Consider the following 14,602-nt stretch of genomic DNA (forward strand, 5'->3'; position numbering starts at 1 on the left):
AAATATGAATGATTTAATTTTTAAACAAAACTTTAGGATGATCCCGAGTAAATCCAGATATGTGACAGGTCTTGATGGGCTTCATTTTAATGAATAGCCAACTAGATTGGCAACTGTGATTAGTGAAAATCTGCAGACAAGACCATGGTTCAGCAAAATCTTAACAGTTTTTAAGATGGTAGCTATAATGACTGGTCATACTGGCAACATTTCCATTCAGGACCAAACTTTCTAAAAGTCTTTCAGTGAAAAACCTTCATGTCAAATACAATCATATGTTCCAGAAAAGTAGCAATAACAAGATTTTTAAACTGGACATCTGGGCAAGATTAGGTCCCAGTGACATACTGTTAGTATAGTTAATATTCCCCGATATGCCCCGCAAAACAATTCTGTGTTAGTGAAATAAAGACAGTGTGAAAAACATTTACCAAGCAAACCAACAGGCAAAATGCTACATCTCTTAATTTACACTCTTGATGTGAGCATAATACTGTTATCACAATGGTAGAAATGGCACTCTTAGAAGACACAAACATACCCAACATCGACAGAAATTTTACAAATTTGGAAATGACTGGAAAAATGTTCACAAAACAAAAATATGCCTCGAGAAACCTACCATGAAACAGCCAAAAAGCAAGTTGATCGACTTGGTGGCCAACAATGCTCCTGAAACCTTCCTAGAGGAAAAACCTGTCACTAAAATATGAAATATAAGTCACAATGACCTACTTTTGCTCATGTAGTTTGCACCTAAAGAGATACACAAAGTTAACAGGTCTCTGTCACAAACTGACGCAAATGCAAAACTTGCCAATTGCTGAAGCATCAAATAAAGTGCCATCCATTTTGTACCTTGTGGAGGTTGAAGTTTGCATGGTGTGGAGAACTCAAGTGGCATGTATCTACATAATAACAAACTATATTATAGCTACCACGATAAAACCTATGTGCCTTAGCCAAAAAACAAAAAAACCAATAGTATCTGCATACCTTTCTCTTCTTTTTGTACCCTATACTGATATGCAACATGGATATAACAAACACATAAAACTTTCATTTCATGGATCAATATACACTTTCTATCCAGACCATCATCAAGTGGTCCCTAACTGTTAACTTGTTGGCATTTCAAAGCAAACAATAGCTCTCCGTGTAAACAAGCATACATAATCCTCAACGAAAAACAAGTACACCATCATGGTTGGCACTGGCTTTAGAAAAATGATCATTCAAACAATCGCAAACCTCAATAATTTGTTGTCACTATTTTCATAATACAGTACTATCCATTTATCTCAACATCCTCGGGACAAGGTAATGTTGCCGACATAAATGGATGTTTAAATAAGAAAATGGGGGTGGAAGGGGCTGAGAATAAATTGAAATTTAACATAACTGAAATTTTTAAGAGCTGACCTGTCTTCGGTGACTAGCATTTACACAGAAGAAAAAAAATGGAAAATTTTGATTAAATGAAGACAACTAGTCTGAAATACACTTGTATATTGACAACTTACATTGTGTAGTACACTCCACAATGTTAAAAATTGTACGTGTATATGAAAAATCCATGAATTTGAGATCAGATGTTAGAAAATTTATGCATCAGTCAAATCCCGTTAGAAAACTCATCTAACACGTATACATACAAAAATGGTAGTCCTCGTATGATCTATATTCCATTGTCAACATATTTCACAAACAATTTACCGATATTCATTATCCTAGTATCACGTGGCTGTATAGTTGTTTACATGATAAATGTACATAAACTGACCTAGATTTTGGTCAGCAGGAGACAACTACCAACATGGAAAGGCTAAAATGGGGAGAAAGCTGTCCTACCTTCATTTAACTTGACTGCCAGAAATGTTTCAAAATATCGGAAACTTAATTTGGATTTTCATGCTGCCATTGTTAGCGATCGCAAGCATAACATTTTTGTTGTTGCAAATCCAAATCACAATGAAAAATTTAAATTTGTTGCCGACAGCCTTTGATCAGTGATCTTCGGTTTGCTTTGATGAAGGTGCATGTGTTACTGAAGGCACCACTAAAGGCCCTATTTGAAGGACCAAAGAAATTCCCTTTGCTATATAGCTATGGCAGAATCAAATAATTGTAAAGCATTAACTGACAGAATTTTTTATTATTATTTGCTTGGTATATATTCTGAACACTCGATGCTTCAACAATAATCAGCTTTCTTTCAAGTGTCAGCAAAACTATTTTTTTTCCTGGTACACATTTATAAAAATTATTTACATCGTCTGTTCGATTGTTGTCATTCCCATTCTTGTCTTCAAAGGTGGTCGATTGTAGCTAGTCAGGTAGCATGGCTCTTTGGGTTATAGTAAAGCATACACTACTTAGACCAGACATCAGCATAAGCAGATTTTGATACAACAATGCACTGTTAAAATGGTTCGTCAATATGAACAAAGGATTTGTTTATAGAAATTCTAGTGCATTTAAATCCAAGTTTGCAGCTTCCTTTCATGGTGCCTTTGAATTTCATCAATGTAAAGCCAAGACTGTCACAAAAAAATGTAAATGGTGTATTTTGTTGCCAATAAGGGGAGAAAAAAAAATCACGAAGCCCAGCAAGATCCCTTACTGTGCAATTGGGGCAAGGCAGAAAATGTACTAAAAAGACAGCCCCCAAGAGTAGGAGACCAAATTTTGGTCAATAAAATCTATCCACAAAGTTGAATGACTCTCTGGCGAAAGATTCCAGAGAAACCTCAACACAAAATTCAGCAAAGATGCATACATGGGGTGGGGACAGATGGATGAATGGATATGGCAATACTTTCCTCCAACATTTATGACGGTGCATAAATATGGAATAAATCTTGTTTTCTATGCAGTAAAAGAATGGCACAAGACACAGAGTTTCTAGTACAGGCTTTAATGTGATTCAACAGATACACATTTTTGAAGACATGATGTGAAAAATAGTTTATTGACATTTGGAAAGCAAGGAAAACATCTGAAGGGCATACGTTCATTACCTAGAGTTCATGCTTCCACAGCATTCTTGTGTACATAATTTAACACTAAGGAATCCTCCTGCAATCCATCACATGACGGTAACAACCAATACAAAGAATTTAGAAATATACATAATGATGTTTACTCATGCTCTCAATCCCATGCAAGAATTCGGGTAATATACAGGACAACTGATGATTTCGGAGGATGTGATGTAGCCATAAAAACAAAACCACAGAAATTTGTTACACTCCTTCCCCTTTTGATGCTTCATCGAAATTCTCAACCAGATCTGAAAAATGAAATAGGAATAATAATGTAAATTAGCTAAGTATAAGGCAAACTTGATGTCATCTTGATTTTATTCATTTATACCATCTTAAGCAAAAATTCTTTTTAATTAATACTTATGATCTTGCCCATAATCAAAGTCATTCAAGATCTTGATTTCAACCTATATACTAAGATTGATCCAATCAGATCCAAAATGGAATGGTAACAAGCTTAGTCAGTCAATGCAAGATCCCCTAAAAAAATACACTGATCTGGCTTATTATTGACAGTCGAAGATGTTGATCATACAAGCCAATACTCAAAGTTTGGGCTCAATCAGATCCAAAATACTGATTCCCGAGTGGCAGCAGTATCAGAGGATCTTTTCATTAATATGCATGGATTTTGCTCTTTATTTAATTCAAAGATCTGAAAGATATGAGCCCATATTCCAAGTCTGATGAAAATCAGCTCAAAATGTATCACTTTCAGAGTGGCAATAATTCCAGCCATTCTAATTCAAGATCAATCATGATCAAAATTGATGATGATAATAATATAAGCTTATGTTTCCAGTTTGATGGAAATCAATCCAGAAACGGTATCCAGAATTTTTCAACAAGCTCAGTCAATCAGATGCAAACTCATTTATATGCATGGATCATGCTCATCATCTCTACTCATCTGAGATCTTCACGATGTATTCCAACTTTAAGGAAAATAACGCTCTGATGTCCGAAATTAATTTCCAGTAATTCAAGACAGATTTTTAGATCTGTTTTGAAACAATCTCTGACTTTTGAGCCAAAGAATGTTCAAATCAACCACTGTGACAGCCATTATAGACATAAGCAGGACATTAGATCAGCACCGTTTTCATTTAGGACAAACTAAATATGAACGTTTAGAGAAACTACCAATATGGCCATCCATTCAGGAGAATTAGTGAAACAATTTTCAATATTTTGATTGTGGCAACCTTATTGGATGTCTGCCAGGTACCATTTTCATCCAGTGTAAAAATACACATTATATTAAAAGGTCGTTAGTAAAAAAATAAAATAAAAAATAAATTTTAAAAAACCATTTGATAAGAAGATGGTTCTCAAGGAGTAGCATTAACAAGTCATTGAAGCATGAAATACAGTAAAGTAACCTTTGGTTCTAACAAGGTTGTATTATTCACTCTAATGCATGCGCTCACCAAGTTTCATGAATCTTGGTATAACAGTATGTTTATGGGGGGTAATAAAAACATTTTAGGTTACAAGACAAATGCAAAAACACAAGCCATTATCATCATGACCTTGCTTGTTTGTGGTACTAACAGAAACGTGTACAACCATCTACTTTCACTTTCTAACATCAACAAATCTTGAGATATAAACTTGGCCCACAAATTTAATCAAATTAGAGGTTAAAACATAACTCGCTGGGACTTGCTTATATCACATGGGTGCAGTATTCAAATAAATACATCTGGGCATTACAGTATGTATTACAGGGTGCTAAGAACCTAACTGGTCATGAAACAGATACTTATCCTTTGCCAGTAAGTTGTGAAAGGTAATGCAACAGTGTCAACCTTTTATTTGATAAAGGTGTGTTTCGGACAGTTACCTACAACCATCTTGTTTAACAACTCTACTACGAACAGAGCATAGAAACAACCCACAAATGTAACCAAAGCCAGTGAAATAGGAAATATAGGTCAGCGACTTTAGTCATGGGTGTAGCTCTCATGAATATGCATCCCCTACCAATGTTTTGTGAATCCAAGTTTTATAATATAAATATATACAAAGTGTTAAAAACCTTATCTGGTCAAGAACTAAATGCAGGAACATTACATCAGCCAGTAAATTTTGAAATGTAGGTCAGAAATACTTTCCTAGATGTCCAGGGTGAAGTACAAATAGAGATGCATACATAAAATTATTTAGTTTCATGATTCTAGCATTAACATGGCTCAAAAAATAAACTTGTCCACAAATTTTAACCCAAGTCACAGATACAAGAAAAAGATTAAAGTGACCAACTTTACTGATGAGGGTGTATTCATCAAGATGAATCCCATCACCAAGTTTCATTACTCCAGAAGTATTTAGCCAGTGCGACCCGCCCCCACTCCCAGAGCTATATGCAAACACTTGACCTGGGATGTGCAAGTAAGATACAGGAATGTACGATGTTATCACTCTCCTGTTAGATTGGTGCTTTGAAACACTCAAAAGACCTAGGAACAATAATGGTTGACATTCATGGAGTTAAGAACATCTGTATATGCTTTTCTTTGTGCAGTACAACAGCATGTCTCTACTTTTAATAGGTGAGCCACTGACTAATATTGGGAGAAGTCATCTTAAGTTCCACTGCATTTAAAAATTATGAAATGTTCCTTTACTTGACTAATAGTCCATTGTCAATGATCCAGAATCTATTACACTTTCCCATAAACAACATAATGAAGAAACACAAAGGCAGTACTTACTGGTACACCAGTATCATCTACATCACAGCCATCATATTTTTATTACAAGTCAGAAGCATGGGAATTTAATACTGACAATAATGTAGATAAATTGGAACCCTCATCTATGTCATGGACCTTGTTTGCTTATACACCATTAAATTGGGACCCTCATCTATGTCATGGACCTTGTTTGCTTATACACCATTAAATTGGGACCCTCATCTATGTCATGGACCTTGTTTACTTATACACCATTAAATTGGAACCCTCATCTATGTCATGGACCTTGTTTGCTTATACACCATTAAATTGGAACCCTCATCTATGTCATGGACCTTGTTTGCTTATACACCATTAAATTGGGACCCTCATCTGTCATGGACCTTGTTTGCTTATACACCATTAAATTGGAACCCTCATCTATGTCATGGACCTTGTTTGCTTATACACCATTAAATTGGAACCCTCATCTATGTCATGGACCTTGTTTGCTTATACACCATTAAATTGGGACCCTCATCTGTCATGGACCTTGTTTGCTTATACACCATTAAATTGGAACCCTCATCTATGTCATGGACCTTGTTTGCTTATACACCATTAAATTGGAACCCTCATCTATGTCATGGACCTTGTTTGCTTATACACCATTAAATTGGGACCCTCATCTGTCATGGACCTTGTTTGCTTATACACCATTAAATTGGAACCCTCATCTATGTCATGGACCTTGTTTGCTTATACACCATTAAATTGGAACCCTCATCTATGTCATGGACCTTGTTTGCTTATACACCATTAAATTGGGACCCTCATCTGTCATGGACCTTGTTTGCTTATACACCATTAAATTGGGACCCTCATCTATGTCATGGACCTTGTTTGCTTATACACCATTAAATTGGGACCCTCATCTGTCATGGACCTTGTTTGCTTATACACCATTAAATTGGGACCCTCATCTATGTCATGGACCTTGTTTGCTTATACACCATTAAATTGGAACCCTCATCTATGTCATGGACCTTGTTTGCTTATACACCATTAAATTGGGACCCTCATCTATGTCATGGACCTTGTTTGCTTATACACCATTAAATTGGGACCCTCATCTGTCATGGACCTTGTTTGCTTATACACCATTAAATTGGGACCCTCATCTATGTCATGGACCTTGTTGGCTTATACACCATTAAATTGGAACCCTCATCTATGTCATGGACCTTGTTTGCTTATACACCATTAAATTGGAACCCTCATCTATGTCATGGACCTTGTTTGCTTATACACCATTAAATTGGGACCCCCATCTATGTCATGGACCTTGTTTGCTTATACACCATTAAATTGGAACCCTCATCTATGTCATGGACCTTGTTTGCTTATACACCATTAAATTGGAACCCTCATCTATGTCATGGACCTTGTTTGCTTATACACCATTAAATTGGGACCCTGTCATGGACCTTGTTTGCTTATACACCATTAAATTGGGACCCTGTCATGGACCTTGTTTGCTTATACACCATTAAATTGGGACCCTGTCATGGACCTTGTTTGCTTATACACCATTAAATTGGAACCCTCATCTATGTCATGGACCTTGTTTGCTTATACACCATTAAATTGGAACCCTCATCTATGTCATGGACCTTGTTTGCTTATACACCATTAAACTGGAACCCTCATCTATGTCATGGACCTTGTTTGCTTATACACCATTACATCCCCAAAATTACATTTAGCTTACATAGCATTTTTCATACTTTGAAAGAGACAACAATTTCATGTATGAAAAATTTATTAAGTTTTACCTGGTACACCATCATCATCTTCATCTATGTCATCTGTTGAAGGTTTACTCACATCACCGGCTCCTGCTAAGAAAATACACATACATTCAGTTCAAAAGACAGTCCCTTGCAAACTTAAAAGATATACAGGTAAAAAATAAAGTAGCACAGTGGCAACTGTTATGATAAGTGCAGGGTTTGTTACTGATGATAGCACAGATAATCACAATTCTAATATTGTTGGTTGAGAAAGAATTAACTACAATGACTAAATGTTTCTTGCAAAGGATATATTGGAAATGATTTTTGCAAGCTATAAATATTAAAACTATAAAAATTCTGCTGGTAGTGAAAGAAAAGCTCATTCTGAAACCTGCATTATGCATGTTTCATGCCCCAATTGCTTCCTCCGAAAGGTTGACAAACACACTGTAACTAAGCCAACTAAAAATGTTTATGGAATATTGAACTTGGAATAAGTGCAAAATCATGTTCTGTTACAGATGTACTTCAAGTTTTCATTACCTGATGTTAAGTATGAATTGCAAACTTATATAGGGAACCGATACATTCCCTAATTTCAAGATTTTAGAAAAGAAGGCTTTGTTGTTCAACTCTCACCTTTATATATATCAATAACCTGGTCTCAACAGCCATTCCAATTTCTTTCTGGCAAATGTACTATGTAACTGCCATGTATATAATGTTCACCAGAGCTGGGTACTTTTGTACTGTGCTATACCACAGCATTTCAGAATGCAAGAGCATATTTACCACAGTATACAAGGGACCAACAATATATTGCTCGGAGGAAGGGGCCTGACAGTTGTTTTTTTTTGGATATATATATATATATATATATATATATATATATATATATATATATATATATATATATATAGCTGGAAAATACATCTTTCTCTGATTAGTGCAAGTAATGCCATATTATATCCAATGTATTTCAAAGAAAACAAAAGAAATTAACAAAACTAAAATTGCAGCCACGCCCCCATTTTACAAAAATTAAACAGTATATTACCTTGTAGGTTAATTTTGCTATGTGTCTGTTAATTGCTGTACAAGTTGTAATCTAAAAACTTTCACTAACATGGAGTGATTAAACCTACACTATACCCTGTGAAAGGCATTAAGATGATATTAGAGACCCTGTTAACAAGAACAGGAAGTGTTGACAAAGAAGACTGCAATTTACTAGCTACACCACTGATATAGACAGGGATGCCAACACCCAATCAAGAAATTTATCAGACCTCTCTGAATAAACATAACTCTGAGCAAACAAGAAAATATTTAAGACTAGACAATTATGTCAAATTAGAATAGAAAACACCTGCTCTCCTAAAAATCATGGGACAATTTACAAATACATGTACTTAAAACATTAACATATGCTAGTAAATCACGATAAAAGGAACTTTGGTTTGGCCCAACTATCTTTCACAACATTCCATTTCCACGTGTCAAACACGATTTAAAGGATCAAAAATAAAAATCGGTTTACAGTATTAAAAATTAATTTCTGACATCTGTTATGAATTAATTTGTCATGACAAATGAAAATATGCTGTTAATATCATTATATAAATTTGTAACAAGGTTACTCAGGAATTTTAGTACTGAAGGAAACTTCACAAGTACTAGCAGAGTAAGAAATTAATGTGGTACACCACGCATCTCTAATGGTCACATTTTTTTCAATGTCAGTGACCAGATGTTTCATAACTAAACAGTGGTTTATCACTGCTTTCAGCAGTCAATGGAATGTAATAATAGCGACTGCTCATTGTAATCAAAATAAACATTTGCTTCTGTTGGATTGTAAACTTTAGATAAAGGCATATAACGTAAATTGATATGCAAACATTTCTCATTCTGCTTGTATTCACCATACACCAGACACATTGTCAGTGTAACAAAGATCTGTTTGTATTCACCATACACCAGACACATTGTCAGTATAACAAAGATCTGCTTGTATTCACCATACACCAGACACATTGTCAGTGTAACAAAGATCTGTTCGTATGTTAAATTCAAATGCAAGACAATTTTCACCATTAGAGTAGAGGATCAAAGTAATTCGTTTGCTGGATGATGGAAAAACAGTTGCTGTTACAGCATAAATGGGAGTCACTTTTTGTGCCAGTGTGACATGTCTAGTTCATCATCTAACTGCCTGTGAAACAAAGCTTTTCAATGAAAAAGTTCAACTTAGAGGAAAGATAAAAGTTACATCCCTTTTCATTTGGGCCAAAGGTCATTCAATATTTAAACACTGCTGTCCATAAAGGCAGGTGAAGGTCTGGTTCATGAGTTATCAGAAGTAGCCATACAGGGCCATATAATGCTTCCTTTTTTATTCCAATTTATTACTGTCTGATTGCATACCCCGAAAGTCTTGATTTCTGCTCATCTTAGTGTTTTCAGTGTGAACATTTGTTTCTAAGCCTTAATGATACAAACTGATGTAGAACTAATGGTATGTGCAGAAAACAATTTCTCTTTTGACCTGGAGCTTCAATCTTTTGACCACAATATTACAAGCTTCTTCCCCATTTCAGGTACTAGTCCAGGTGTGTTATGTACATGTGTTATTGTGAAAAGTCTTTTTTAATTCTTTTAGGCAGTGACTTCGTCCTTTGACCAGGTTTTTTGTTACACAAAAGCCACCACAAGGTCTAGTAATGAAAGACAGATGGACATCACAATATGCTTGTGGCTTAAGTATAAAAAGTAATCATTTTTCAGATTTCTTCCCTATGCAGGTCACAAACTGAGTCTCCTTTCTATCCAATGACATCTGGAAAAAAACATCTATGGGGAAAAATACTACAACAATCAAATGGATGGAGCAGGAACAGAAAACCAACTTTAGAGCTAAATGACTGCTTAAGTCATATCCATACTATAGCTTCAGCTGACTGGTCAATTCATGATATGAATTTATGAGGTTGGACATGCATGACATAACCAATTTATATTGGTACGATTATTGTCTGAACTTGAAAGAGTTATAAAATTATCAAACAACATGTCTGTATAAATATGTTATGAAAAAAGGGAACAAATAAGTCAGATTTCCTATCTGCGGCGAGCGTCAAACTGTGAATTAAAAAAAATCATCTTTGTATGAAAATGTCTTTGTTCAATAACTTTACTAGTAAACTAGTAAATTAGTCCCTTGTTTATCTGGATAGAAATATCTTGTCAACAGTCATATATTTTATTAAACTGTAATCAATTAGTCAAAATGCAGGTATTTAACGATAGCTGAAGGCGATTTCTCAGTTACTTAGTGAAAAAAATATTATAAATTCTTTTCAACCTTAATTGAACTGAACGTGCAATGAATGACTGTAAAGTACTGATTATCAAGCTTTTCTTAGACCTTTTTTAAATTAACCAATTATCAATGACATTTAATCATCAAGCTTTTTGTCTTGTGGTAACTTTGTTGTTGCACGTTATTTAAATGAATGTCATTTTTTAAAATCTGGCACTGGTGTGTCTAATGATAAAAAGGTTATAATTAAGCTAGTTCTCTCTCTCTCTCTCTCTCTATATATACACACAACTTAACAATGATCTATTCTTTCCAGCAAATTTATTTCCACACTGAACCATAAAAGGTTCAGATATTTTTCATAGTATCTCTAAATTAGTGGAATGAAACAGATATTTATTACTCATCTGTACGTACCTCCTGCCACCGTGGATGCTAGTTTCTTTAAACTACTTAAACTTTCAGCTCCCAACTGGTTCAAGATGCCAGGTAACATTTCTGCTATTTCTGTTCACAAGAAAGAAAAAACAAATATATTTTTAAAGGTGATTAAATGTCTTTATTCATTGAAGAAGCCATTAAAATGAAGAAAATTTTCATACACAATTATATGACACTAAATTTTATAGAAGTCTGAATGCAGACTTTATGTTCCTTTGATTAGGACAAGAAAACAAAGCATAACTTCACAAATGCCAGGCATTGCAGGTCCAAAAATTTGTTGGATTTTTCGTTGATCCAAGGTGGCAGAATAGAGAAAGCATGATAGACAATGCACAGGCCGTTGACTAGTATTCACTGCATTCAATGAAACTGATTAAGTCTTTGTGTGTGTGTGTGTGTGTGTGTGTGTGTGTGTGTGATTTGGATTTTTTATGTAGCTTTAAAAAAAAAAATTCAGTCATATTGCTAAGATGTCTGCAATGTGACAGTTTAATAGTGATGTCTAGTACTGGGACATCATGCCACAGAGGTGTAGCTTGATGTACCACCCAGTCACATTATCCTGACACCAGACTGACCAGTCCAAACACTAACCTTTTAATTTTGAGCGCCAATCAAGGCTGCTGTTAGTACCATTTTTATAAGTCTTTGGTATGACTCAACCAGGATTCGAACGCCTGACCTCCCACATCCAAGGCAGATGATCTGACCACTAGACCGATTAAGTCTTCAGAGTTGGTCTTTTCCTATAATTTAATTAGGCATCATGCATAACATACCAAACACGAGTTTCTCAAAGGGGATGGTCTTCTAGAGAAATACATAGGAATTCAAAATAAGTGTTTCTCCTCTCCTCATATCTCTTTTAATTGCCAAGATTGAAATCATCTCTAATATAACTGAAAAACTCCAAAGCATCAGATTTAATATAAAAAAATATTTTCTTAAATTTTAGAATTAACATGTTCAAGATAAAAATCTTTCTCATGGCCTTTGACCACAACTCACAAAATGACAGTAGAGCCAAAATAGCTGCAATTCTTGTGTGCTTTATTTTCTTAACAGAATAAATATTCCAAGCAATGAAGTTACATACTGCTTCATTGTCTTTAATCCTGAATAAACTTGCCAACACTTGCAAGCAATTTCTCGTCCTTTTTTAAAGGCAGAATCTTTCTCCTTCTCTACCATCATTGAAATAACTATCACTAAACTTTTGTAAAGCACCTAAATATTCTCAAGGGATTCTTCGCTCATGGAATACATGTAAATCTGTTTTTTGAAGCAAAGTCTTTGAACATGGACAGTCAAAAGGTGGATTTTCAATAATCCATGACAGGCTGACTGTACATCTCATCATATTTATATCAGGCAAAGATCACTGATATTTATATAAAGTTTAAATTTAAGATCAGTTTGTTATAGTTGTCATTCATGGGGACAAAATCAAATCTGTCATGAGGGACAGTAAAACATTTAAGAGTGTAAAAATTTCTTATAAAAGTGATCAGTGTCATTCCCCCATCAAGGCAAATTCTTTATCTTATTTGATTGCAGTGATAATATCTGGCATTTCATGCGACAATCACTAAAAGGATCAGGATCATAAACTGTGTATAAATAAATTAAAAATGGTCACAGTAAAAGAGCATGCCGGTCAAATGTGAGCTAGGGGTGAAACAATTCATCGATATACAGATGCATCAATATTTTGCAATACCATTTACATTATATCAATAAAAGAGCTGTAGTAACAATATAAAGCAATGCTTATCCTAGACAAATTATTTTAACATTCAACAGTTATGAACAAGTACGGGTCATTTACCTGTTATTCTTTATATCAGAAATTTATTGGAAAAGACACAGGCACTTTTTTAAAAGCAAAAAAGAAAATCCTATTAACAACTACTGCTCGCATTCAACAAATAAACACAAGGTGATGGGATTTGCAATGCCCGCCTCCTCCCAGCTCATTTCATGCTAATTATCTTATCCCAAATGCATGTTAAGCGTAAAGGAGGCATACCAAACGTGTTCCACAGGTATAACGACATACCTTACTCCCCATATAATAATAACTAGTATTTAAAAAAAGTTTATTTATCTGGACTAGTTGGGTCTAATTTGATGATTACACCACCAGCGTGCCAGGCAGTGAAATAATTCTAATTATGCATGACACACAGGAAGTATTGGCTAAGCAACAACAAAACTTTGCACAAAAGTGTTTTTTAAATGATCTGTCAAGTACTTAAATCGTACATGGCGGGCAAATTTGGAATGTCTCTTTCTACGTTTAGATATTTAATTTAGAGAAGAAAAAAAAAGAATGGGAGTGGGTGTTGTTGAAAGTTTTCCTTCTTCACTAACAAAAACGAGTGCCTTTGCCCATGGCAGTTGTTTTGCATTTTCAGGGAGTACAATGTGATAGATTTTGTTAGTATTCATCCTCACCCCCACAACCAGACTTATTCTACATGAGATTTTCCTTGCAAGAGCAAATGACACTATTTCTTCCATTTTGAAGATAAGGCCATAATTTCTTCAAGTTTAAGACAATATTGGTAACATTTAAGCCATTCCTGCAGTGCAAAACAAAGGCCTTGCATGAATTGACCTAAAACAGACATGATTTTGGTCTGCCATAAAAAAAAATGCTGAAAAAATTTAAAGAGGGGTTTGGGGGTCCTCCCGGAACAGGGTCTTGATGGGCAACGCCCGTTCTAGGGGGCCCCCTGCCAAAAGCTCATAAAAATCTGCCCCTTGTGCAACTTATGATCATACAATAAACCAAAATAATCATATGAAAAATTAAAAAATTTGACTTGAATAATTTCACAATATTTATAGTCACACAAATTTGTTCTCCAATACTATTGATGCTGAAGTTATTTCATGTGCATTTTAATGTTCATATCGTAATTAAGTCAAAATAATTTCTCAATTTTTGCACCAAATATATTATACTTCTCTCTTTTTCATAACAAATCTTAAAATAAACACCCAAGTACATCAACTATATACAAATAATCCCATACATTCACTGGTCTTTTACTCCAAAGGAAAACCTGCTGATATGCCAGTTGAGTTCTTTTTGCAGCTTTGGCAAAGATTTCTTTAACTTTCCTTTTTGTCACCACTGATTTTTCTTTTGCTCAACATGCCCTTGTTTCTTTTCCTTCTCAATGAGAGCCTTTTTCCTTTCAAGCTGGTGCTTGTATTGGCGACATGCAGTGCGCATATTCTGACAGAGGGCTACATCTGTTCTCTCATGAAAGAAATCTTTCTTCTTATAGTAATTAAATGCACTTT

At 34.8% G+C, this 14,602-nt stretch overlaps 1 protein-coding gene across 3 annotated transcripts in view; it reads right to left on the reverse strand.

Annotated features, from left to right (window-relative positions):
- Positions 1–2,901: 2,901 nt before the first annotated feature.
- The window catches only part of LOC149806448 (transcription factor BTF3 homolog 4-like), a 38,135-nt gene continuing 26,434 nt past the window's right edge, over positions 2,902–14,602 (reverse strand). For 2 of the 3 annotated variants that reach the window (XM_089953458.1, XM_089953465.1), the window contains exons 5-7: positions 11,261–11,350; positions 7,561–7,626; positions 2,902–3,292 (exon numbers count right to left, since the gene is read on the reverse strand). In XM_089953458.1, the coding sequence (XP_089809584.1) occupies positions 3,246–3,292; positions 7,561–7,626; positions 11,261–11,350 (203 nt within the window). In that variant the 3' untranslated portion in view covers positions 2,902–3,245. The remainder of the gene's footprint in view (positions 3,293–7,560; positions 7,627–11,260; positions 11,351–14,602) is intronic. The other variant, XM_089953474.1, reaches the window with a different exon arrangement.

This window comes from Sinohyriopsis cumingii, chromosome 1 (genome assembly GCF_028554795.1).
Source record: "Sinohyriopsis cumingii isolate HCF-2022 chromosome 1, ASM2855479v2, whole genome shotgun sequence".
NCBI lineage: Eukaryota > Metazoa > Mollusca > Bivalvia > Unionida > Unionidae > Sinohyriopsis > Sinohyriopsis cumingii.